This window comes from Corylus avellana, chromosome 1, assembly GCF_965113065.1.
Source record: "Corylus avellana chromosome 1, dhCorAvel1.hap1.2, whole genome shotgun sequence".
Lineage (NCBI taxonomy): Eukaryota > Viridiplantae > Streptophyta > Magnoliopsida > Fagales > Betulaceae > Corylus > Corylus avellana.
Genome location: NC_142490.1, coordinates 24,429,821 through 24,453,042, shown reverse-complemented (window position 1 = coordinate 24,453,042; position 23,222 = coordinate 24,429,821). Strand labels below are relative to the sequence as shown.

Below are 23,222 nucleotides of genomic sequence, written 5' to 3'. Positions count from 1 at the left end.
GATTTTTTTTTTTATAAAAGTTGAAAATTTTCGTTTTTTTATATATTTTTGTTTTATAATTTTTTTAAAATAAAAATTTTCGTTTAAAAAAAAATTTTTAAGTTAGTTTGAAAAAATAAAAAATTTCGATTTGTTTAAAAAAAAATCATTTTTTTAAATTCAAATTTTTTTTTAAAAAAAAAAACATTTTTTTAATTAAATTTTTTCCTTTTTTATTATTATTATTATTTCGAATTTATAGGGGCCTTTTTATCTTTTTGCTAGCTTTGAAGGGACATTGTCAATTGGGTGGTAATTTGAAGGGGGCATATGGACTTTACCCTAAAACAAAACTTTTTCACTTTTCCATACAAAATATTCTAAACTTCAATCTATTTTATATCACCTCAATCATTTTCAAACCAAAAATTACATGCACAATTCATTACCAAACATGGCCTAGTTGGCTAGTTTTTTTTTTTTAATCAAATGTGGGAAAAGGTTACAAGGACTAGTAGGCTAGTTGTTAGTACAATTAGATAACTTTGCTAAATACAATTGCACAGTTTTCATTGTGTGAACACATACATCGGAGAAACTTAACCAGAAAAAGAAAATCTACATGATTTAATTGGACATCCATAAGCCTCATTTTCCTCATTAATTAGTGTGTTGTAGTGACATGGATTGATGAAGAACATGACAGACATGAGGTTTTCTGGACCAGTGAGAGAAATCCCCCAAACCCAATAATTACTTTTCATATATTCAAAACTCTCCCTCGGTGCTAATTAATTCATCAAAAATTGCGGTAATCAGAAAAGTGTCTAATATTATTATGAGAAAATAATGAGAGAAATTTCAACTGCTAAAGAATTATTATGAGAATATATTACTGCCTCAAAGAAAAGGCTATAATATAATTAAGTCTGATACAAGCACACGAAACAATTAGATCTGTCCCCCTTTCCCTGTAATTTGCATAAAAAAAAAAAAAAAAAAAACAAGACAAGAGCAGTGCTGTTTTACAAAACAACATAGAACAACAAAATCAATTACGACAATAATAGCAACAACATAGAAAGACAATTAATTACAACAATAATAGCAACAACATAAAACGACAATTAATTAGCATTAATTTGGTGTTCAGGTGGCAGCTCCTTGAGTCATCAGGGTTGTCTTCCAAGATTTTTTTTTTTTTTTTTTTTTCTATGCAAATTACGGGGAAAGGGGGACAGATCTAATTCCAAGGTTTTAAGACAGGCCAGAAATCTTCTGAAAGCAAATAGATGAGTGACCATACAAGCGTCAAACCTGTGATGTCAGTAAAAAATTTTCAGTGAAATAATATCTTCTTTTTTTTTTTTTTTTTTTTTAATATGAATAATAACTACTTAAAAGATAAGGGGAATTGAAAAAAGCAAGCAGGCAATCGCTAGTAAATTAATGAGGGAATGGATTAAAAACCTGCTTCACATTTTCCTGACTGTAAATCTCATTTGAAGATTAAGCTGCTGGGATGTTTGGCTTTAACATTCTCTACGAATTCATTTGGCATGTTCATTAAAACTACGTTCCTAGAAGCCCACAGGTTGGACGACTTGTCTTGAAGTTCCTTCAGCTTCTGACAGTGGACGATTTCCAATTCCTTGAGATTTGGCATTGCTCCTTCCTCCACTGTCCATGTCTCCAAATCGTATACACAGCAAAGTTGCAGTATGCGAAGCTTAGGGAAGCCTCCGCTCGGGCTCACCATTTCCTTTCCAGTGTAGGAATCGGACCATAGCCTAAGGACAGAAAGATTTGGCAGCTTCCCAAGAATTGGCATGGGATCATTTTCCAGCTTTGATGCGCTCAAACGAAGAACTATAATACTGTGCGGAAAGTAGTCATTTTGTAGCGCTGGCAAGTTTCCCATCAAATACAGGTCGGTGAGATTCGCAAGGCTTGACAGAGGCTTTAATTCGAGCTTTGAAATTCCACCACCCCTAGCCTCGGATCTTAACGTCAGAGATTCAAGTCCTTCCAAACTTGCAATCCAGTCATTTAATTCTTCAATGGAGTCTAAACGAAATCTCAGATCCAGTTTCCTGAGATTGATTGCTCTATCCAAACCATTCTTCACTAGACTCTTCTTGTCCACAAATATTCCGCATAACGTTTGGAGCCTATTAAGAGAAATACTTTCTTTCTCCACAGGCATGTCAAGGTGTATCGTATAATTAAGATACAGATGCCGAAGGTGTTTCATCTTCCAAATAGAATTGGGCAGAGACCTCAGATCGGCGTTCTTCACGTCCAAGGTCTCGAGGTAGGGCAGCTTACCAACAGAGGGGGGAAGGGTATCCAAGTAAGTCCCTCTTAAACCCAAGTACCTTAGATGATACATTTTCCCCATATTCTTAGGCAGTATAGGTTTGTAAACACCCTCTAAATCAAGCACCTTAAGCAACTTGAAGTTTTTCCCGATCCATTTCCAGGGCTTTCTATAGAACTTGCCTTGCCCTCGGCCAAAGCAAAACAAAGAACGGGCATATGCAGTGTCAGAGGAGTTTGAAAAAATATTCAAATCAGAAGAGTTACCCTGGATGGAAAGTCTGCGGGATTTGTTTGCGGATAAAAGGTTATGATCGCTAAGAACCCCAAGAAACTTCTCTTCAGCACTCTCGGATATGCAGAGATCTCGCAAAAGATCATGAATGCGGCATGTCTTTACTCTTCCATTTTTCTTCCTGCTAGCCACTTGAATCAAGCTTCGATCAATAAGCTCCTCCAAGTAGTCTTCTGCAACATCCTCCATTCTTCTTTTGCCGGTGTACTGTATGAGTCCTTCAGCTATCCACAATCGGACCAATCGCCTCACAGGGATCTCAAAGTCTTCTGGAAATACACCAAAATACAAAAAGCATGGTTTCAAGTGGCGGGATAGGTGGGTGTAGCTTAAGGCCAAAATGTCTCTACATATTTTTGCTTTTTCAGTATTAAGATACCAATTTACATCGTCAATCACTTTAGACCATATTCGCATTGTCTTCTCTTGGTTTGCTAAAACACCCCCTAATACCACAATTGCAAGTGGTAAGCCACCACAACCTTCTGCGATTCGTCTCCCCATGATTTCCAACCCATGAGGACATTCTTCTCCTCGGAACACTTTTTTACGAAAAAGTTTCCAGCTGCCATCTTCATCAAGAAATGGAAGGAGGTAGGGAGGAGTAAGGCTTGCATGTGAAGCCACTTCTTTTATACGACTGGTGATTAATATTCTGCTTCCGTTTGAGTTATCTGGAAATGCAGATCTTACCACATCCCAAACTTTAGTTTCCCAAATGTCGTCCATGACTATAAGGTATGGGCTCCCCCCAGCTTTCAAGTATTCAGAAAGCTTCTTTACTAGGTACTCTATTTTCAATTCATCTTTGCTCATAACTTCGAGTGTTTTTGTCAACTCATCTCTATCAAATTTTAACATTTGCAAAATTTCAAGCAGTAACTCAATGGAGCTAAAATCTTGAGATACATTCACCCACGCACGGTAAGAAAAGTGACTCTTGATGTGGTCATTATTGTAGATTTTCTTGGCAAGAGTGGTCTTGCCCAACCCACCCATGCCGATGATTGAAATGACATCAAGCTTTGAACTCCCTTCAACAAGCTGCCTCACCAATATCGCTGAGTCATCAACAAAGCCAACCACATCATCATCCGCCACTTCTCGCCTACGTCTGCGTAGCTGGTCCTCCTCTTCTTGCCTACGTCTGCTTAGCTGGTCCTCTGCCGCCGCATCTCCACTTGCTTTAGCACCTTCAATGCCATACTTGTTGAAATTGTCGAAGATTTGATTGATTTGTTTGTTGATACCTTCTATCTTGTTCGCAACAACATGAAGCGTGTTGACTTCATTAAAGCAGTGCAACAGCTTCCAAATCCTGTTTCTCATCCTCTGCTCTGCGGCGTTGATGATGAACATGTCGATAACATCCTCAGCCTCGTAAGCAGCATCCCTGATTTGCCTAACTACCTCCTTCACTATTCCATGCTCCTTCCTTTTCCCTTCGGAGGAGTTCTGGAGGAAGATATTAGTCAGATTGAGCTCCCTACGAAGTGATTCGACTTCACCCGTCACTCCACCAAGGAGATTTGCTTCTTCTGCGAGCAGCCGGGGCAAGTACTGTAGGAGGAAAGTAACAACACTGTCCGCCATTTATGCTTATCTTTCCACCCTCAAATCTTTTACAGACTCAGAAACGTTTATTTGGGGTTGGTGAGAGGAGGGATCTGGAGGAAGAAAGAAAGCTATCGACAAATTTATGTTGCCATTTTGAGAAACCACTCACAAAATGTGCTGAAATAATTGGTTGTGGGTACCTGCAGATTTCAGAAGATAAGGTTGTGGCGTTGGTTCCCCTGTTGCCTATTGCAGTCAACAAGTTGGAGTCAAATATTTACCAACAATTTTCAAAGACACTTGCCGACAATGACATGAGCTGCTTAATGACCACTCAATAATTCCAACTTATCGAGTCACTAAAATAAAAAATAAATAAAAAAAAAAACCAATTTATTATAAGGTCTAAAGAAAATAGTTAAATTTATTAGTAGTAGTCTCGTAGCAATTTAAATTAATTAATAATAATAATAATATTAGTATGATAATAATATAATAACAATATTATTTAATAATTATATATTTATATAATATAAATTTTAAGTGAAAAAAGGACGAACTAATAATAATGTTAAAGTAATAATTAATTAATAAATAAAATAGGTTAATAATACTAGAATAATAAAATATAATAATAAGTCTTAGTGTAATAAATGATTAATAATAATAATAAGTTGTAGTTAGAATAAATAAAAGTAGGGCGAAAAATTAAATAGGACAATAAAAATAAAATTAATAAGAGGTGAGAATAATAAAATAAATTATAAAAAATGGAGTTTTAAAATAAAAAAGAAATTTAACTAGTGCTACATGTCATGCTATCATTAGCTAGGTGGAATATTCATTATCCCCTTATCCTACCACTTTAGCAAGAAGACAAAAATAACGATACCAGACTTTCACTGCAAATTGAAAAAGCTTTAATCAAGCTTTAAAAAAAAATAATAAAAAATAAAATAAAATTCTAACTAGTGCCATATGTCATGCTATCATTGGCTAAGTGGGATATCCATCATCCTCTTATCCTACCACTTTAGCAAGAAGACAAAAATAATGATACCAGACTTTCACTGCAAATTGAAAAAGCTTTAATCAAGCTTTAAAAAAAAATAAAATAAAATAAAATAAAATTCTAACTAGTGCCATATGTCATGCTATCATTGGCTAAGTGCTATCATTGGCTAAGTGGGATATTCATCATCCTCTTATCCTACCACTTTAGCAAGAAGACAAAAATAATGAAACCAGACTTTCACTGCCGATTGCAAAAATAATCATGTGTATAAGATTAGTAGTTCTATGAGAATAGACTATTTCAAATAATAGAGTGTTACTAAACAAAGAACTAGCTATACCTAGTGTTAACTAGTCCAATCCAAGAATCTATTCCACAAGCCAAACGAAGCCTTAATGATACCCGACTTTCCCACATTCATTGTCAGTAGTTGCTAAGTTTAATTTGATCCATTTCCAGAATTTGAAATTTCCATAAAAAATAAATAAATATGATCATCGCAAAAAGTTATGGAACAACGTAGATAAGAAAAATCGTGATTTTAATTTAAATTCGCGCCTTGTCAAATAAGTACCTCCTAACTTGCTTATAGAAATCGCAATTTTTTTTCCTATTTTAAAATAAGTAATTTTTAAATTACAATGTCAAATACTTTACGTTTGCGATATCTTTTATAAGCGCAAATTATTCTTATGAAATAACAGTCTCAAACGCACCCTAAGAATAGAAGAGGATGAATCATGTTTTGTTATTATTTTTAGCGCCTTGAAGTATATAAGCTTCAGTTTTTGACTTCAAGATGGTTTGGACCTTCTAAGCATGCATGTCAAAAATATAAAAAAGGACCTTCTAAGCATGGGAGAGGATAACACAACACCCTTTCCCCTTATGCAAGTGTTTGATAACAAACTATATCAATTCCATCTCCAAGTAAATAATTTGCCCAAAATTCTCAAATACAACCCAAATTGGCCTTTCAACTTGCATCAATCGATCATGCCATCACTTCCTTCAGTTTCACTAACACCTTCAAATTCATCATCAGATACTTCATCATCTTTTTCATCTTCGGCATCAGTTTCCATGGCATCTTCAGAATTCTCTTCATCACTTTCATCCTTGTCCTCGTAGATTACTGGCATTGTTGGGGTGTTTTTGTCTACCTCGTCATCCACAACCTGCTCCAAAGTTTCGCATAAATAAAACTCGACTCTTACAAAACTCCAGACCACAAATTTAGCAGCCAGAGACTCACCCCCGTGTAAAGAATGTCCAAGCAACTGGATAGTTGGATAGCTGATTCAAAAGTCGAGACTCTAGATTCCATAAGCTGCACAATGTAGCTCAAGGCTACAAACGTTTATTAAACTTAAATAATAATAATCATTGTAACAATAGCATAGATGGGAGGAATTCAAATGGGTATGTATGTCAGGATTTCTTATAATATTCTATGATAGAATCCATTGTTTAGTTTTTCACCTTGCAAACAAAAGCAAAACCAACAATCTGAGAAGCATGCATATGGATATAGGATGGGAGAAAATACGATAGAATACAGGTTTCATTGATAGATAAAATATCAAAAACTTTATCCGCTAATATGTTAAAACTTCTATAGATCTTGTCACATAAACAATTTAATCATGCAAAACAAGTAACTTGTATGTAAGTAAAAATATTTTTCATGAAGCTTCTAATGTTTTCAGCAGTCATTTCTTGTTCTTTCTTGGAAAAGGTTATTCAAGGAATATAAAATTATTAGAACATCAAGAAAATGCTGGCTACATCTCCAAAGGCAAGAAAATGTGAATTTCAAATTGCAGATACATTTTTTTTTTTTTTTTTGATAAGTAAAAATTTATATATCAAAAGCGCAGAGGGGCGCAACCCATATACACGAAAAGTATAAAAGAGAGCGCCTAAGAAGGAGAGAAATGAAAGAGGAAATCAGATAAACTAATTACTAAAGGAGCTAGCCAAGCGGCCGTCCAAGAATAAATTGTAAAAAAGAAAAGATGAGTCAGTTCCTCTATAGTCCTAGTAGAGTTCTCAAAACATCTAACATTTCTTTCAATTCATATACACCACATAAGACATAGAGGGATCATCTTCCAAACTACCGCGCTTCGAGCACGACCTCCCGACCACCAGCAATAGAACAAATCCCTCACTCTGCAAGGCATAACCCAATGCAACCCAAACCGACTGAAAATAGTGTGCCAAAGAGTTCTTGCGGTTTCGCAATGGAGAAGAAGATAATCTACTGACTCTCCTGACTTTTTGCACATACAACACCACTACATTATTGAAATACCATCCAACGAGAAGTATTAAAAATCATCTTAGATACATAATGATAAGCTCTCATACTGAAATATTGGTGCTAATTAGTTTACTATTAATGGAAATATGTAGATTTCGTCATTTATTGAAATCCTAAATATGATGAAGTCATATCATATTTAAGATAAATAAGTTAAAGAGAGATTCATATCCATCAACCCAACAACAGAAAGTACATAGAAACCATTCCAACATGCAGGGAATCAACCTTCTATGTGTCTTTTGTAGTAGGTTTACCTAAAATGTTTCCACAATGAAGTAACCATTTCTTACCTGAAATAAAGAATTCAGGGCAAGTAAAGAAGATTCTTGGGAAATTATTCCACTTGCATGTTGAAGAAGTACACTTTTTAGCCATGGAAGCGCACATGCCAATATTGCACCCCTGGGATGAAAATACAACAAAATCAATTAACACTACAAAAATATTAGGGTGTAGTGACGTGGCAACTGTTCATACGAATGGTGCCACGTCACTATATTGTAACGTGTCAAAAGATAACACGTTACCATAATTTATAGTAACGTGGTATTTTTTACACGTTACAATATAGTGACGTGCAAAAATAGCACGTTACCATAATAGTAACGTGGCAAAATGCCACGTTACCATATTGTAACGTGGTAAAATGCCACGTTACCATATGCTAACGTGGCATTTTACCACGTTACCATATTGTAACGTGGTATTTTACCACGTTACAATATGGTAACGTGGTATTTTACCACGTTACAATATGGTAACGTGGTAAAATGCCACGTTACAATTTGTCCAAAAATAATTACTATAGTTGTAATTGTAATTATTTGTCCAAAAAATAATTACAATTTGTCCAAAAAATAATTTTACCACGTTATCTTGATAAAAAAATTATTTATTTACCAAGATAAATATTAATAATAATTTGTCCAAAAAATTATTTAAAAAAATATTAATAATAATTTTGATTAAAAAAATATTGGGGCTTACAACTTTGTGATAATTGCCCTAGAAAGATCTCATGCTAAATATTAATATTGTGAGTCCCCAGAGAAAGATCAAAACTTAAAAAATATATAGCTAAGATATGCCTCTACAACAGAATATGCATTAGTGGTTGTGTTTTACAACACTAAATGCATCATTACTACTTCTTATGTGTCAAGCATGGTAGACGCTATCAGTTCTATAATATTAACACTATGCTTTATTTCATAGGATATGCAGTAATTGATAAGATTAACCCTATCAATTAATTAACCAAATTAAGGAATTGGCAAATGTATATCAATCCCTTAATTAAGCATGGTGAAAATATATATATATATCAATTTGATTATGTGTAATCAAGTTGATAATTATCAATTAATTAACTTAAAATAAATTTAGTTTAATTTCATAATTGCAAGTATTATGTAATATGAAGTTTAAATATATCAAGAACTATGATTATATATTAAGCTTGATTAGTAATTTGCAAGTATATATATTAATATAAATTACAGGTTTATATCAAATAATTATATATATATATATATATATATATATATATATATATATATATTAAGAGTTATAATATATATATATATATATATATATTAAGCTTAATTATCAACTTAATATCATATATTTATATCAATTAATTATATATATATATATATATATATATATATATAATATATATTAAGAGTTATAATATATATATATTAAGCTTAATTATCAACTTAATATCATATATTTATATCAATTAATTATATATATATATATATATAATATATATTAAGAGTTATAATATATATATTAAGCTTAATTATATCAACTTAATATCATATATTTAAATCAATTAATTATATATATATATATAATATATATTAAGAGTTATAATATATATATATTAAGCTTAATTATATCAACTTAATATCATATATTTAAATCAATTAATTATATATGTATATATATATATATATCTATTATTAATATATATATATATAATTTTAGTAACGTGCCACATAGGCACGTTACAATTTGGTAACGTGCTTATGTGGCACGTTACCATTTGGTAACGTGTCTATGTGACACGTTACCATTGTTTCATCGGGACCATGCGCTTGCCTGCAGCTGTTTCAATTTTTTTTTCTTTTTTCCCTGCGCGCCCCTCTTTCTTCTTCTCCTTCTCTGGTTTTGTTCTTCTTTTCTCTGGTTTTTTTCTTCTTCTCTCCTTCTCCTTCTCTGCGCAGCTTCCTCCTCTTTCTTCTTCTCACATTTTCCAGCCACCTTCTCCTGAATATTTCTCTCACATTTTCGACCTTGCTTCTAGCTTCCTCGGATTTGTAGCCGGCAGCCACTCATCACCTCACGCCACCGTCTTCTAGCTCTCTCCGCCGGCGAACTCCGCTCCGGCCGCCAACTCATCTCTCACTTGTTTTTCGCCCATCATCAGGTATATATATATATATATATATATATATATATATTTTAAGTAGTATATATATATTGATGTGTAGTTTAGAATATTTTTCTCTGCAGTAATTAATTAAGGGAATGGAAAAATTCATTATTGTAATGTATGGGTGTATAGAAATATTGTATATGTGTATGTTAATGCTTTTTTTGTTAGCTAGTCAACTTATTAATTTGGTTGAAATAGATTAGTTTTAGTGTCCTATGTTTGTACGTACGTAGAAATGTAATATTGTTTAATATGGGCATGCATGCAAAATATTTATAGACACGTAGGTCTTTAGTTAGATAGTTTGAAATTAGCTAATTAAATGTTTTTACATTGTGTATGTTTTACAAACCTATATATTATATAAATGATCACTTATATGTGACATAAAATATAGATAATAGATTATATAAATCATTTATATAAATGATTACAAAAATACATAATAAAAAATACATAATTCTATCAAATAATTTTTTTTTTTTTTAAAAAAAAAAACTACCTCGGCAACTAGTTACATGAATTTTATTTAGGGTCCCCATATGAAATTAAAATTACGTAACTTTATTTTTTTCAATAAAGTGAGACAAAAACATAACTTAAATTTGTTTTATTTAGGGCCTCGTAACAAATTACAATCTTTTATTGAGTTGTTTAATATAAGTTGGTTTAGGTTTTGCAACTTTATATTAGAGTACATGTTATTAAATAAACAACGAACGTATAAATTCTTTTCCAGTACGGTACCCATGACAATGGTATATAATTTTGTATTATAATGTGGTTTAGGGTTTGAAATACCGCATTACTTCAAGTCATGTAAACTTTTAGTAGAAAAAACAACAAATCAGAATGAAATAAAAGAATAACAATAAAGTAGTTAACAACAATTTACTTATTCACTGTTAGGGTTCCAATGGGCCATAGTTATGCATTTATGTTTACGTTTAGCTTAATTCTTATATATTTATGTTTCTAATGTACGTAGTAACGATATGGACAAGAGTTGGATGAAGAAATCAAGGGGTACGACGGAATACAGAGAAGGATGTAGAGCGTTTGTAGAATTCGCAGTTAGGAACTGTGACACTCCCGACAAACTTATTTTGTGCCCCTGTAAGACGTGTCGCTGCAATAGGAGACACCCCCCATGTTTGGTATACGACCACTTGACAGGAGGGAAAGGAATGTGGCCCCAATACACATTCTGGATTTATCATGGCGAGAGGCCTGTTCGAGCTCCCGTAGATGGCTCGAATTCATCACATCCGGCAACAGCTGCGGGTGCAAGTTCTGAACAGGGTGGCAATATGCATGCCATGTTGCGTGATGCATTCGGCATGCACGAAGTTAGAGTTGACGATAGGGAGCCTCGGGTTGAGGTGCATGGAGAGGAAGAAGACATTGTGGATGACGAAGCCGATGGAGGTGACGTACGAAAGTACGAGGAATTGCTTAAAAAGGCAGACAAACCGCTTCATGATAAGACCAAACATAGCAAGCTGAGTGCTACTGTACATCTGTACAATTTGAAGTGCATGGGTGGAGTTAGTAATACGATATTCTCGTGTTTCCTCGATCTAATCAATCAGTTGGTTCCTGTAGATGATGGAGCCTTGCCAGTTAATACATATGAGGCGAAACGGTTTCTTAGGGACATGGGACTCGGGTATGAGAAGATTCCAGCTTGTCGCAATAATTGTATGTTGTTCTGGAAGGGCAATAACGATTTAGATTCATGTGTTAAATGTGGAGAATCTAAGTGGAAGGACGAAATTAATTTCGACGAGGATGGCCACCCCATAACGTCGAGTAAGAGACGTCCAGTCAAGGTTTTGCGGTGGTTTCCCATCATACCACGACTACAGAGGCTTTTTATGTCAGAGCATACTGCACCCTATATGAGGTGGCATGCAGAAGGCCGCACTAAGGACGGCGTTTTGAGGCATCCTGCCGATGGCGAAGCATGGAAGTCATTCGACAATTTATATCCGGACTTCTCATCAGACAGTAGGAATGTAAGACTTGGCCTAACCTCAGATGGATTTAATCCTTTTGGGAACATGACCACATCTCACAGTACTTGGCCTGTAATGCTTGTACCGTACAACCTGCCTCCTTGGATGTGCATGAAACAAACGTCTTTCATATTATCCTTGATTATTCCAGGTCCAAGTTCACCTGGAATGGATATAGATGTGTACATGCAACCGTTAATTGAGGAATTGCAGCAACTATGGAGTGTGGGGGTACGAACATTTGATGTCTCATTGAAAAAGAATTTCATGCTCCGAGCGCAGTTGATGTGGACAATTAATGACTTTCCGGCATACGCGGACTTGTCTGGGTGGCCTACAAGGGGTGGAAAGGCATGCCCTTGCTGTATGCATGCAACAAGGTCTAGACGGTTAAAACACGGACATAAGTTTTGCTTTATGGGGCATAGGCGATACCTGCCCATGGATCATCCGTGGAGGCGAAAAAAAAATACATTTGACGGTAACCGAGAACTTGAATGTGCCCCTGATGTTCCAGATGGAGATGAAATCCTAAAACAGTTAGAAGGGATAGCATTTGGGGATGAGAGCGCCGGTAAGTCAGTTAATATTGATACTTCACATGCAAAGAGAAAGAGAACTGATAATATCTTGTGGAAGAAAAAAAGTATTTTCTTTCGTTTGCCGTACTGGAAGGATAATTTATTGCGGCATAACCTTGATGTCATGCACATAGAGAAAAATGTGATGGACAATATACTTGGCACAATTCTAGACATTAAGGGAAAAACGAAGGACAACCTTCAAGCACGAAAAGACTTGCAAGAAATGGGTTTGAGACAAGCACTGCATCCTTTCACAAATGATGATGGAAGAATCTATATGCCTCATGCTTGCCACACAATGTCTAAAGAGGATAAAGCTAGTTTCCTAAAAGTGCTTCGAAATATAAGGGTGCCAGACGGATATGCCTCGAACATTTCCCGATGTGTAAAACTTAAGGACCGGACGATCTCGGGTTTAAAGAGTCATGACAATCATGTATTGATGCAACAGCTTCTCCCAATTGCATTGCGTGGATCACTGCCCGGTAACGTAGTTAGACCGCTAGTTGAAATTTCTGCATTCTTCAGGGGCATATGTTCAACTGCGTTGACCCAAGAGGATCTGACCCGACTTGAGGATGGGATGTATACGACTATGTGCAAGATGGAACAGATATTCCCCCCCAGTTTTTTCACAAGTATGGTTCATGTTGTGGTGCACCTTGCCCGTGAATGCCGTCTTGGTGGACCGGTACAGTATAGGTGGATGTATCCGGCAGAGAGGTAACATTTACTGAAAAAAATTAAAACTGAAATTTTGTTGCCATTTATTTATTTTAAAACAATGATTAGATGTAATAATTAGTTAGTTTTGATATGTAGGAGCCTCGGGGTGTTCAAATCAAGTGTGCGAAATAAAGCGGCTCCTGAGGGTTGCATTGCGGAGGGCTACATAGCAACTGAGTTGGTGGCATTTTGTTCGATGTATTTAGAGAACGCACCGACATTCCACAATAGGCCGCAACGAAACCCGGATGGGCCTAAAGGAGCTGGAACCCGAGTCGTTCTCAACCGTCTCACGTTGACACAGATTCACCGTTACATCCTATTTAACTCAGATGACTTCCTCCAATTGCGGACGTTAGTATTGTGTAATGAATATATGCATGCTCATATCATGCAACAACGTTAGTTGTGAATTAAATTTAATTGATTTTATTTCAAAATGTAGGCTACATAAGGATTCGATAAGACAAAGTGCAAACAGGGGGCGAACGATTACGGATGATCATTTGGAAACCCTACATTTTGAGCAATTCTGCGATTGGTACCGTGACTACGTAAGACTAATGTCACCCCTTATAAATTTCATAATGTTTCATCAATGCACTAACAAAACTTCATCATTATTGTATATGACTCGTAGGTCGATAGTTCGGACGATCGACTTCGGAAGGATATGGGTGCCAAACTAGTAATGCATTGTAGAGGTCCGATGGTCTCAGCAGTCCAATATAATAGATATGTGGTAAACGGCAAGTTCTTTCGAACTGTCGCACATGATGTGGGAAAAAGGTCTCAGAATAGTGGCGTGTGCGTGCCGACTGTTGATGGCGAAACATACTACGGGAAAGTAACTCAAATACTTGAAGTGGAGTATTACGACAGGACAAAATATGTTGTGTTCAAGTGTGACTGGGCGGACACCACAAGGGACAGGGGATACAGGGTGGACGAGTATGGCATAACGCTTGTCAACTTCAAAAACCTTGTCCATAAGGGGGACCTGATTAGTGATGAGCCGTATGTACTAGTTTCCCAAGTGGAACAAGTTTTTTACGTCGGAGATGAAAGGAATCCAGATTGGGCTTGCGCGGTGAGGACGAAACCTAGAAACATATACGACGTTGGTCAGGGTCAAACGCCTGATGATCCTCATGCCAACTATCACGAGATCGAGAGTGAGCCACTCACTTTAAACAATAATCAGTTGTACGATCCGCACGATGACATCCAATATGTCCGACCCGGCTTTGCACCAATCGAGGCGTATGGCATTTCATATGAAATAAATATTTTACATTTATTGATTTGTTGTTACTTATTAATTTGTTCATTTATTAATTTTTGCGTCATATATGCAATGAATATTTTTCACACTATACACATAACTAATTGGGTGCGTGCTGTATTTCACAGGGTCCTATGAGTACTCGGGGGAAGTCAAGAGGACGGCGGGGAGCCGCTTCTACATCGAGATCACACCATGTCCTGACAGATAGTGAGGCACAGGAAGTTGTTATGCTTATGCAGCAGCAATCAGGGTATCGACCTATACTTCCGGATAATGTAGACGAGCAGTTACATGCCAGAGACGATCATGCCTGTACCCTAGTCTCCACATCTCAGCTAGCTGAGATATCCCAAATACTCGCGGAGGCAAGAGGCCCGACAGGCCTTACACAGTTTGGGTATCGATATGAGCCTAGTCCTTACGAGCCTGGCGCCTCCATGCGTATGCCATCCCCGCCACCCCCATTGCCGCATGGCTTTTTCGATCAGCAGCCAAACAGCGGCGCACCTATGGATAATAGTGAGACACAGCCTGGTGAAGACATGGATGATGGGATAGGTGAGCAGCACGATGAGCATGATGATGACCTTGATTGGCCAGCATTGACTATTGACGAGGTTCGCACGATAGGTATGTATGTATGATATTCCGAACCATAAATGTGTACATATTTATGCATGATGGTACATATAGTTAATTAGTACATAAATTCAAATAATGTATGTCTAACCATTTGTGTGCTAATATATACTTCATCATTGCAGATAGGGCGGGTAACTTTGAGGTGTTGATCGTAAAAGACTCACACAAGTTGTGGGACATTCCTGATGGAAAAAGGGTGGTCATGGAGTATAATGGCGCGTGGCAGCCCGTAGGACAAAGCGGCAAAAAATTTAGACGGATGATAGGGAAGACGTGCAAGACCGGGACTTTTATCAAGCTATCCGACCCCTGGAAGCATGTACCAGAACAAAGCAAGGAAGATTTATTTGAGTCATTGATGGTAAGTGTAGTTTAGATGTTTGTACTTTATGATTTGTACCAGTCTAAAATTAAATAATTTGTGAAACAACAAACGCTTTAATTAGAGCCTCGTTAATTGATGCAGAATTACTTCTATATCATGCCTGGGTCGGATATGGCGGCAATTAAAAAAGATGCTTTTAGAGACATGGGGGAGAAGCAAAAGCTTTTGAGGCACAAGTTGAGGCAGAAGCTCATGATTCAGAGCGACGACACTCCTGGGACAGTGTCGGCAAGGATGGCTCACACCATTTCAAAGTACAACCCAAGAGATGTGGAAATATTGTTGGGAAAATGGTGTACTCCCGATTATCAAGTAGGTTATGACTTCGAACTATTTGACTTTTGTTAATTGTAATTATTCTTTGATGGCTTAGCGATTAATTATGTCTACATATTGGATTCGTAGGCTTATTGCCAGCACATGAAAGACATACGCAAACAGAATGAAATACCGCATTACACAGGCTCGAAGAGCTTAGCAAGAGTCGCACATGAGGAGGTACTATACTACTCTTACTTACCATGACTATACATATTTGTGATATATTGCGTAGTATATATCATAAATATTTAATTGATGCTTTCAATTTATTGCAGTTTATTAGTTCAGGCAAGACTCCTACACGAGCGGTCACGTATATCAAGTCCCATACAAAGTCAGATGGTAGCCGTCCAAATCCGGTGGCCGCAGAGAGAATCGTAAGTGTATTAACTTATTGTCGTGAATCTATTGTTATGTATTAACTTATTGAGTCTTATTTTATTGTATGTAAATGTGAATGCTCATGTATAGGCTCGGATGGAAGAGTTATTGCCAAATGACCCTGCGGAGCAGGTAGAAGGGCCCCAAGGCACAATTAGGTGGACACCGGATGATGCTTATGCTCAGGCGCACAACAATAAGCCAGAGTATGCGGGTCGTGTCCGTGGAGTCAGTAAGAATATCTTGCCCGCACCTGGCACTAGCTACTCATACTATACACCGTCCCAAACACGGTCGCAGAACCGGGGCGGCCCGATGATATCGCGCGAAGAATTTGAAAGAGCCATGCAATCAGAGAGGGAGAAGCATCGTCACGAAATGGATGAGCGGCTGACGCAGCAGAGTGAGGAAATTACTGCTTCGGTGACTGCGGCGGTGTCTGCACGGGTTGCTGAGCAGGTGGCTGCTCAGATGGCTACTCAGATGGCTGCTCAGATGGCAGCGTATGAGGCCCGGATTCGCAGCCTTGAGGGGTCGAGACGTATGGGCTCCGATTTGGAGGTGACGACTACCCGGAATCCGCAAGATGCGGAGTCCCCAGCCCGAGTGATTGTGAGATCCTCAGTTGATAGCAGATCAGGTAACAATATATTTTTATTGTTTTTATTTGATTAACACAGTTATCTTATGAGTCAAATAAACTTTGTTCGCATTTAACACAATTGCAACGTAATATGTGTAGATGACGTAAGAGTAGAAGCTGAGGACGATCATAATGACACCACACTTCAGACGCCGGTTGGTCAGAAGTCTCGTTTGTCAATACATTATACCCGTCGTTCAGGCACCCCGTAAGTATATATATATATATATATATAGATATATATGTGCATGGAGCATGAAGCTTTGTATAGTTACCATATTTGTTGAAGTTGTCTCATTGAATAAACATGTATTGTTCGTACAGTTAATATGTGTTTGTGCTTTGTATAATTAATATGTGTTTGTGCATACATAGTTAATATGTATGTCGAGGTTGTATATGCATGTGATAATTATTTATTAGGAGTTTAAAGTTACAAATGTTCAATAATTAGCTAATTGATTATTCGTTTTATCTTTTTGCAGTTAATGCGGCGCAGATGATTGATCACGATGATTTGTGTATTATGATGTTGTATTGATCACGTTAGTTGTATTGTATTTTACTTTTTATTACAAATTTGTACGTTAGTTGTTTGTATACAGTTATTATTACTTAGTTACACGATGTTAGTTATGATTATGCATGGGTTGATTATTGATGTTGGATGTGGGTTATATATGTTGGATGTTGGGTCGTTGGTTGGATGCAGGAGAGTAGAAATGTATGCTGGTTGGTTGGATTTTTGGTTGGTTGGATGCAGGAGAGTAAAAATGTATGCTGGAGAAAAATTACAAAAAAAAAAAAATTTTCTTCCCTGTAAATTTTAGTGACGTGGCATACATGCCACGTCACAAAAGATTGTAACGTGGCAGATTTCCCACGTTACAACTGGTGGTAACGTGGCTGCATGTGCCACGTTACTACAAGTAGTAACGTGGCACATGCAGCCACGTTACCACCAGTTGTAACGTGGGAAATCTGCCACGTTACAACCAGTAGTAACGTGGCACATGTGCCACGTTACAACCAGTAGTAACGTGGCACATGTGCCACGTTACTACTAGTGGTAACGTGGCTGCATGTGCCACGTTACTACTGGTTGTAACGTGGCATTTTTCCCACGTTACTACTCGTAGTAACGTGGCATTAACCACGTTATAACCAGTAGTAACGTGTAATTTTACTAAACGTTACCAAATAGTAACGTGTTGTTTCTGACACGTTACAAAATTTCATTTTGTTACGTCCAATTTCACTACGCCCCAGACACGTTACAAACAACACGTTACAATACTTTAGTAACGTGGTAACCCCATATACACGTTACTACTTGTCCGTAACTAAAAAAATAAATTTTTGTAGTGTAAGCTCAATATCATATAAAAAATCAAACACAAGGATGAACTGCAATTCTAGAACACCAGCAATACAGAAAAGGGGAAACCAGCATAAATCAAGAGCCACGGGATTCCCTTCAAGTGAATATCTAGGTTGTCTTCAGGTTCTTAAGGCCATCAGCTATGCATGGTTTTAATAAATTAGATTGGTGATTGTTGGTAGGACCTCGGAAGGTCTAATTTACTTGCATATTCTTATAAAACTACTGACACAATTGGTAGACACCACCCATCTAGGAACCAGCTGACTTTTATTTAACTCAAGAACCTGGAAAAAAAAATATAGACAGCTAATGATTAAATCAGGGTATAGTTGTTACAAGCCTACAGCCAAATAACATTACTTTGCCCTTTAATTGCTTTTGGCTAAAATAAGCCAAAAAACAAACATAAGGAATGACGCTGAGAACTTTTAAAGGAAATGAAACCTGGAAAACATTGCTTGAGGGGTCCTTTGTTAGCATAACATTTGGCCCAACATTGACAATTACAACAATTGGGTTCAATACCCCGCTAGCTGTGGGTGTAACTTACAAATTCAAATAGTCAGTTATTCCTATTTTCCTCATTCACAAACATCATGATCTCAAACAAACGGTCCATCCAAAAAGAAGAAAGAAAGAAAGCAGTAAGAACCCCAATTGCCAGTCACTATTTTAAAACATAATATATATGATCAAGGAGTACAGCATCAAGTATCACAATTAGTACATTAAGCTTGTTTGGTGAACATTCCCAATAGTTCTCTACATGCACCCTCTACGTCAATCAAAACAAAAACCAAGTCAGCATATTAAAATCTGAGACCCGCAAAAACAAAAGTAATGAGAAATCAGTTCAACATTGCCACTTGCCAATTGACTTAATAGATTTATCACATTCATATTAACCAGACACATATACACTCCCTAATTACACTGCAGAAAATGTTTTACCTCGACTGAATAATCGATACCAGAGACTGCAAAAGCTTGAGAACATCCGCCAGACTCAAAAAAGCAACGGACTTCGCAATAACCTGCAAGCAGAACCACAAGCACAAAACACAAGAAGACAATTAAAACCGAGCTCTCGTTTCCTCAAACCATGAACACAACCCTAGAAAGATAAAAACTAAAACCGACCTTCTCGTCTTGGTTGTACAAGCAATCCAACAAAAGTGCACGATCATCAGCACGTAATGCCTGCCTGAGCAGCACCTGAACCGAGTCCGCAGTTGGAGGCTGAATGAGCTGAGAAGAAGACTCCAACTGTTTCTCACCGCTCTTGGCATCATCAATCTTGGACTTATCATTCTGTATCAGATCCAAACTCGCGAGCTTCTCTCCAATCGTGGGCTCATTCTGGTCCTCCTTCACAAGAACTCCATCCACTACCTCTCTGCGACCTGAACAAAACCGGGTGATTCAAATGAAACAACGGTGTTTTGAGAGCTAATGCATCAAAAAAATTGCTGTCTTTCTATGAACATAATTTTGCAGAGAGATTAGAGAGGAAGAGTGAGGGCTTACTTTTCTTCTTCTTCATTGCCAGCACTGGATTGGTTGGTAGAAGGGGCGCAAACAAGATTTCTTTTTGAAAGTCCTTCTGCAAGAAAATTGAATGGGTTAGGATAAGAAGTGAAGAACAGTTTCAATCGCGAAAGAACTAAAGAGGAGATTTTCATAGAGCTGCTTAAAAGCTAAAAGTCCACATCATAAACCAATAGCTACTCTAAATTTTCATTTATATCCAAAATCAATCCTTGCTACCAAATAATAATGTCTTTCCATAAGTCATTACATCTTATCATTTGTCTCATATTATGACAGAATAATCTGCTACTCCAATGTTGGCTTGCCAATCACCTCAAGAATCTTCCATTTGGTTTGGAAGTCTTTAAAGATAAGAACTCGGTCCTCAAATGCAATGTGATTGTGTATTTTTCTTAGCCTCCATTACATTGGTAGTTTTCAAAAAAAAAAAAAAAATTGAGCTTTAAGCATGTGATCAACTTGTTTACTTGGCTGAACTTTTTCACAATTCATGCTATCAATATTCCAGCAAAACTCCAGCAGCTACACAATTTAATATAAAACTTATTCCTACTTAATAATAATTTAATTGTTTCAAGAGCACAACACCAACACCATCTCTTTCAAGTTTCAAATCCATTTTCCAAGTGACATTCGGTTAACCCCAAAATCATGTTGTTATAAAATGACAATTTACCACTCCAAAACATACACTATAAATTTACAAAATCTAAACAATCCATAGGTTATCCGAATGTATACATGAAGTTAGCTTCGTGAAATTTATGCTACCCGAATATATAAATTCACATTCTCTAAAAAAGAAATAATCAAATCATCTTAAGGCCGTGTGGTAACAGGCTTCCAACTTCCAAACATCAAAATTTAACTTGAAAACAACATGCAAGGAAATCCAGCACCTAATCAATCGAAGGCCAATTCATGCAACTTGCACACTTCCTAAAAACATCAAACAACTCACAAGAAGTTTAAAAGATAACAAACTGTTTTTTTTTTTTTTTCGATGAATAAGAAAACAAACTTCAATTATTGTGATGAAGAATCCAAGAACATGAAATAGAAAAAGAAATCTGTCTACGTATGAACAGCTAGCTCTCAGGTCTCAACACCTCTCTCACTCTGTCACTCATCAATAAAATGAACCTCTTCCTCTTCCCTTTCGTATTTGTTTCTCATTAGCCTTTTCAGCTTGCTATCTGGATGTAGAGACGCATATTCCAGACTCCTCTCTTTTCTTCCCCGGCACTCTTCCTTCTCTCCTTTGTTACATATATATTTCAAACTCAAACACACAAATAAGAGCCAACCCATAATATTTGTTTAGATTTGCTTACCAAATAGACTGAAAGATAAGAAAAAGATGGGGATGCCTGCATCTAGGTTCTCTTCTCATGGTAGGAGGCAACTTGGATGTGTTTTTTCCTTCCCTTTGAGAAGGCATCAAGGTGTGTTTCATTAAACATTACTCTACGATGTCGTTAGACTTAAAATATGTTGGAAATGAATCTGAACCGTTTATTATTTATACAGCAGATATCCGGTACTTTTCTCAACAGCATGGAAGCCGGATCCATAATAACAAATAGAATCCAAAATTATCATTAATGCTCTACCTGCAATTCGAGACAACCTTTAATCCAAGAATTGCATCCCATATTAGCACCCCCATTCAACAAATGGAATCCAAAGCTAACATCAATACTCCACAATTGAGACAAATCCGTGATATGCAATATATTGGTTTACGGTTCCCCCTTAAAAATATTCAATTCCTAAACAATTGTTACTCTTCAAATAGTTATCAAATAAAAATACCCATATCAGTTCTTAACAAAAATTTAACCTCAAAACTGACACCCACACTTCAACACAAATTTGAGACCAATTCGTGACATGAAAAAGGGGGTTTACGGGTTCTACTATATAATTTCTACAATTCACCTAAATTTTGACTTTATCTTCGAATGGCCATTCAAATAAAGCTACCAAATTCATCATTATTATCAAACACTCTGAAATTTGAAGCCCAATAGGGAAGAAAAAAAGATTTGAGCGAGAGAGAGAAAAATTACCTCTAGTAGTTGCCCAACCGAATCCTGTTGGTTTCCTCTGACTTCGGTGATTACTGAAGAAGAGGGGAGAAATTTTGTCTTGTTGAGGGGGAGAGGGACTCGGGCTTTGAAGTGGAACCAAGGGGTGTGAGTGAAAGTGAGAGAGATTCAGAAAAATGAATTGAAGGAAGGATGAGAGAGAAGGAAAGAAGAATACCCAAATCTTCTTCTTCTCCTTCCTCCCCGTGCGTTGGCTGGGACTCTGAGTTACAGAAGAGAAGCTCTGCGCCTTTATAACGAGAGTAAGGGAGTTCTTCCCTTTCTCATAGAGTGACAGCGGAGTCGATAGGCCTGGAATTTTGCAAGCATTTTTTTCGTTTGTATACATATATATTTGAAAAATTCCAGGTATATATATATATATATATTTTTTTTATTATTATTATTATTATTTGGGAAATTGTATATAAAATCCTTAGGTAAACGCGCCTTTATTAAAAACTCCATGGGTTTTTTTTTCGGAAATTTAGTCCTTGGGTCACTCGAAACTACTAGAAACTCCATACCGTTAATTTTTGGTAACTGCCGTTAGTCCACTCAAAACTCACCGTTTCATCTGATTAAAATATTAATTTTTTATTAATTTAATTTAAAAAAATTAAACTTAAAAAAAAAAAAAAAAAAAAAAAAAAATTGAAGGGTGGCCAGGGGTGGCACGGCCACCCCTGGCCACCCCCCAACCCCTAAGGGGTGGCCGCAAGCCACCCCAGGGGTGGGTTGACCACCCCTGGGGTGGCTTGCGGCCACCCCCGGGTGGTTTGGGGTGGCCTGCGGGCCACCCCTTTCCACCCATGGGGTGGCTCGAGCCACCCCATGGGTGGCTTGGGGTGGCCCGAAGGCCACCCCTGGTGGCCAGGGGTGGCTCGCGGCCACCCCAGGGGTGGTTTGGGGTGGCTCGCGGCCACCCCAAACCCCCAAAGGGGTGGCCGCGAGCCACCCCTTTCCACCCATGGGGTGGCTCGAGCCACCCCATGGGTGGCTTGGGGTGGCCCGAAGGCCACCCCTGGTGGCCAGGGGTGGCTCGCGGCCACCCCATGGGTGGTTTGGGGTGGCCGCGAGCCACCCCTGGCTTGGAGGGGTGGCCCGCAGGCCACCCCAAACCACCCGGGGGTGGCCGCAAGCCACCCCAGGGGTGGTCAACCCACCCCTAGGGTGGCTTGTGGCCACCCCTTAGGGGTTGGGGGGTGGCCAGGGGTGGCCGTGCCACCCCTGGCCACCCTTCAATTTTTTATTTTTTTTTTTTTTTTT

General features: G+C 37.4%; 4 protein-coding genes across 4 annotated transcripts; 2 read left to right on the top strand and 2 right to left on the bottom strand.

The window, feature by feature from the left end:
- Nucleotides 1–987: 987 nt before the first annotated feature.
- On the bottom strand, nt 988–4,378 carry LOC132171194 (disease resistance protein RPP13). The gene is made up of 2 exons (XM_059582447.2): nt 1,450–4,378; nt 988–1,296 (listed from the first exon to the last, which is right to left on the bottom strand). The coding sequence occupies exon 1, from the start codon at nt 4,184–4,186 to the stop codon at nt 1,478–1,480; it is 2,709 nt and encodes a 902-aa protein (XP_059438430.2). The 5' UTR covers nt 4,187–4,378; the 3' UTR covers nt 988–1,296; nt 1,450–1,477.
- Nucleotides 4,379–5,896: 1,518 nt separating this feature from the next.
- Nucleotides 5,897–22,265, bottom strand: LOC132168487 (uncharacterized). Its single transcript, XM_088518949.1, has 7 exons — nt 21,936–22,265; nt 19,840–19,915; nt 19,453–19,715; nt 19,264–19,346; nt 7,785–7,896; nt 6,421–6,495; nt 5,897–6,343 (listed from the first exon to the last, which is right to left on the bottom strand). Exons 2-7 carry the CDS (start codon nt 19,853–19,855, stop codon nt 6,152–6,154), a joined length of 741 nt encoding a protein of 246 aa, XP_088375075.1. The 5' UTR covers nt 19,856–19,915; nt 21,936–22,265; the 3' UTR covers nt 5,897–6,151.
- On the top strand, nt 11,386–15,200 carry LOC148588154 (uncharacterized). The gene is made up of 5 exons (XM_088512374.1): nt 11,386–13,265; nt 13,365–13,622; nt 13,714–13,822; nt 13,909–14,502; nt 14,682–15,200. Exons 1-5 carry the CDS (start codon nt 11,479–11,481, stop codon nt 15,198–15,200), a joined length of 3,267 nt encoding a protein of 1,088 aa, XP_088368500.1. The 5' UTR covers nt 11,386–11,478.
- Nucleotides 15,458–17,468, top strand: LOC148588153 (uncharacterized). The gene is made up of 7 exons (XM_088512373.1): nt 15,458–15,559; nt 15,665–15,895; nt 15,989–16,081; nt 16,180–16,281; nt 16,376–16,925; nt 17,028–17,136; nt 17,414–17,468. Exons 1-7 carry the CDS (start codon nt 15,458–15,460, stop codon nt 17,415–17,417), a joined length of 1,191 nt encoding a protein of 396 aa, XP_088368499.1. The 3' UTR covers nt 17,418–17,468.
- Nucleotides 22,266–23,222: the final 957 nt, after the last annotated feature.

Excerpts from the sequence above, each read along its gene's own strand:
- LOC132171194 (XM_059582447.2), bottom strand. The coding sequence starts at position 4,186 with ATGGCGGACAGTGTTGTTACTTTCCTCCTACAGTACTTGCCCCGGCTG.
- LOC148588154 (XM_088512374.1), top strand. The coding sequence starts at position 11,479 with ATGGGTGGAGTTAGTAATACGATATTCTCGTGTTTCCTCGATCTAATC. Across the intron at positions 13,266-13,364 it reads TGGATGTATCCGGCAGAGAG|GAGCCTCGGGGTGTTCAAAT; the intron begins GTAACATTTACT and ends TTTGATATGTAG. Across the intron at positions 13,623-13,713 it reads GACTTCCTCCAATTGCGGAC|GCTACATAAGGATTCGATAA; the intron begins GTTAGTATTGTG and ends TTCAAAATGTAG.
- LOC148588153 (XM_088512373.1), top strand. The coding sequence starts at position 15,458 with ATGATAGGGAAGACGTGCAAGACCGGGACTTTTATCAAGCTATCCGAC. Across the intron at positions 15,896-15,988 it reads GGTGTACTCCCGATTATCAA|GCTTATTGCCAGCACATGAA; the intron begins GTAGGTTATGAC and ends TTGGATTCGTAG. Across the intron at positions 16,926-17,027 it reads CTCAGTTGATAGCAGATCAG|ATGACGTAAGAGTAGAAGCT; the intron begins GTAACAATATAT and ends TAATATGTGTAG.
- LOC132168487 (XM_088518949.1), bottom strand. Across the intron at positions 19,347-19,452 it reads TGTACAACCAAGACGAGAAG|GTTATTGCGAAGTCCGTTGC; the intron begins GTCGGTTTTAGT and ends TTCTGCTTGCAG. Across the intron at positions 7,897-19,263 it reads GTATCGATTATTCAGTCGAG|GGGTGCAATATTGGCATGTG; the intron begins GTAAAACATTTT and ends TTTTCATCCCAG.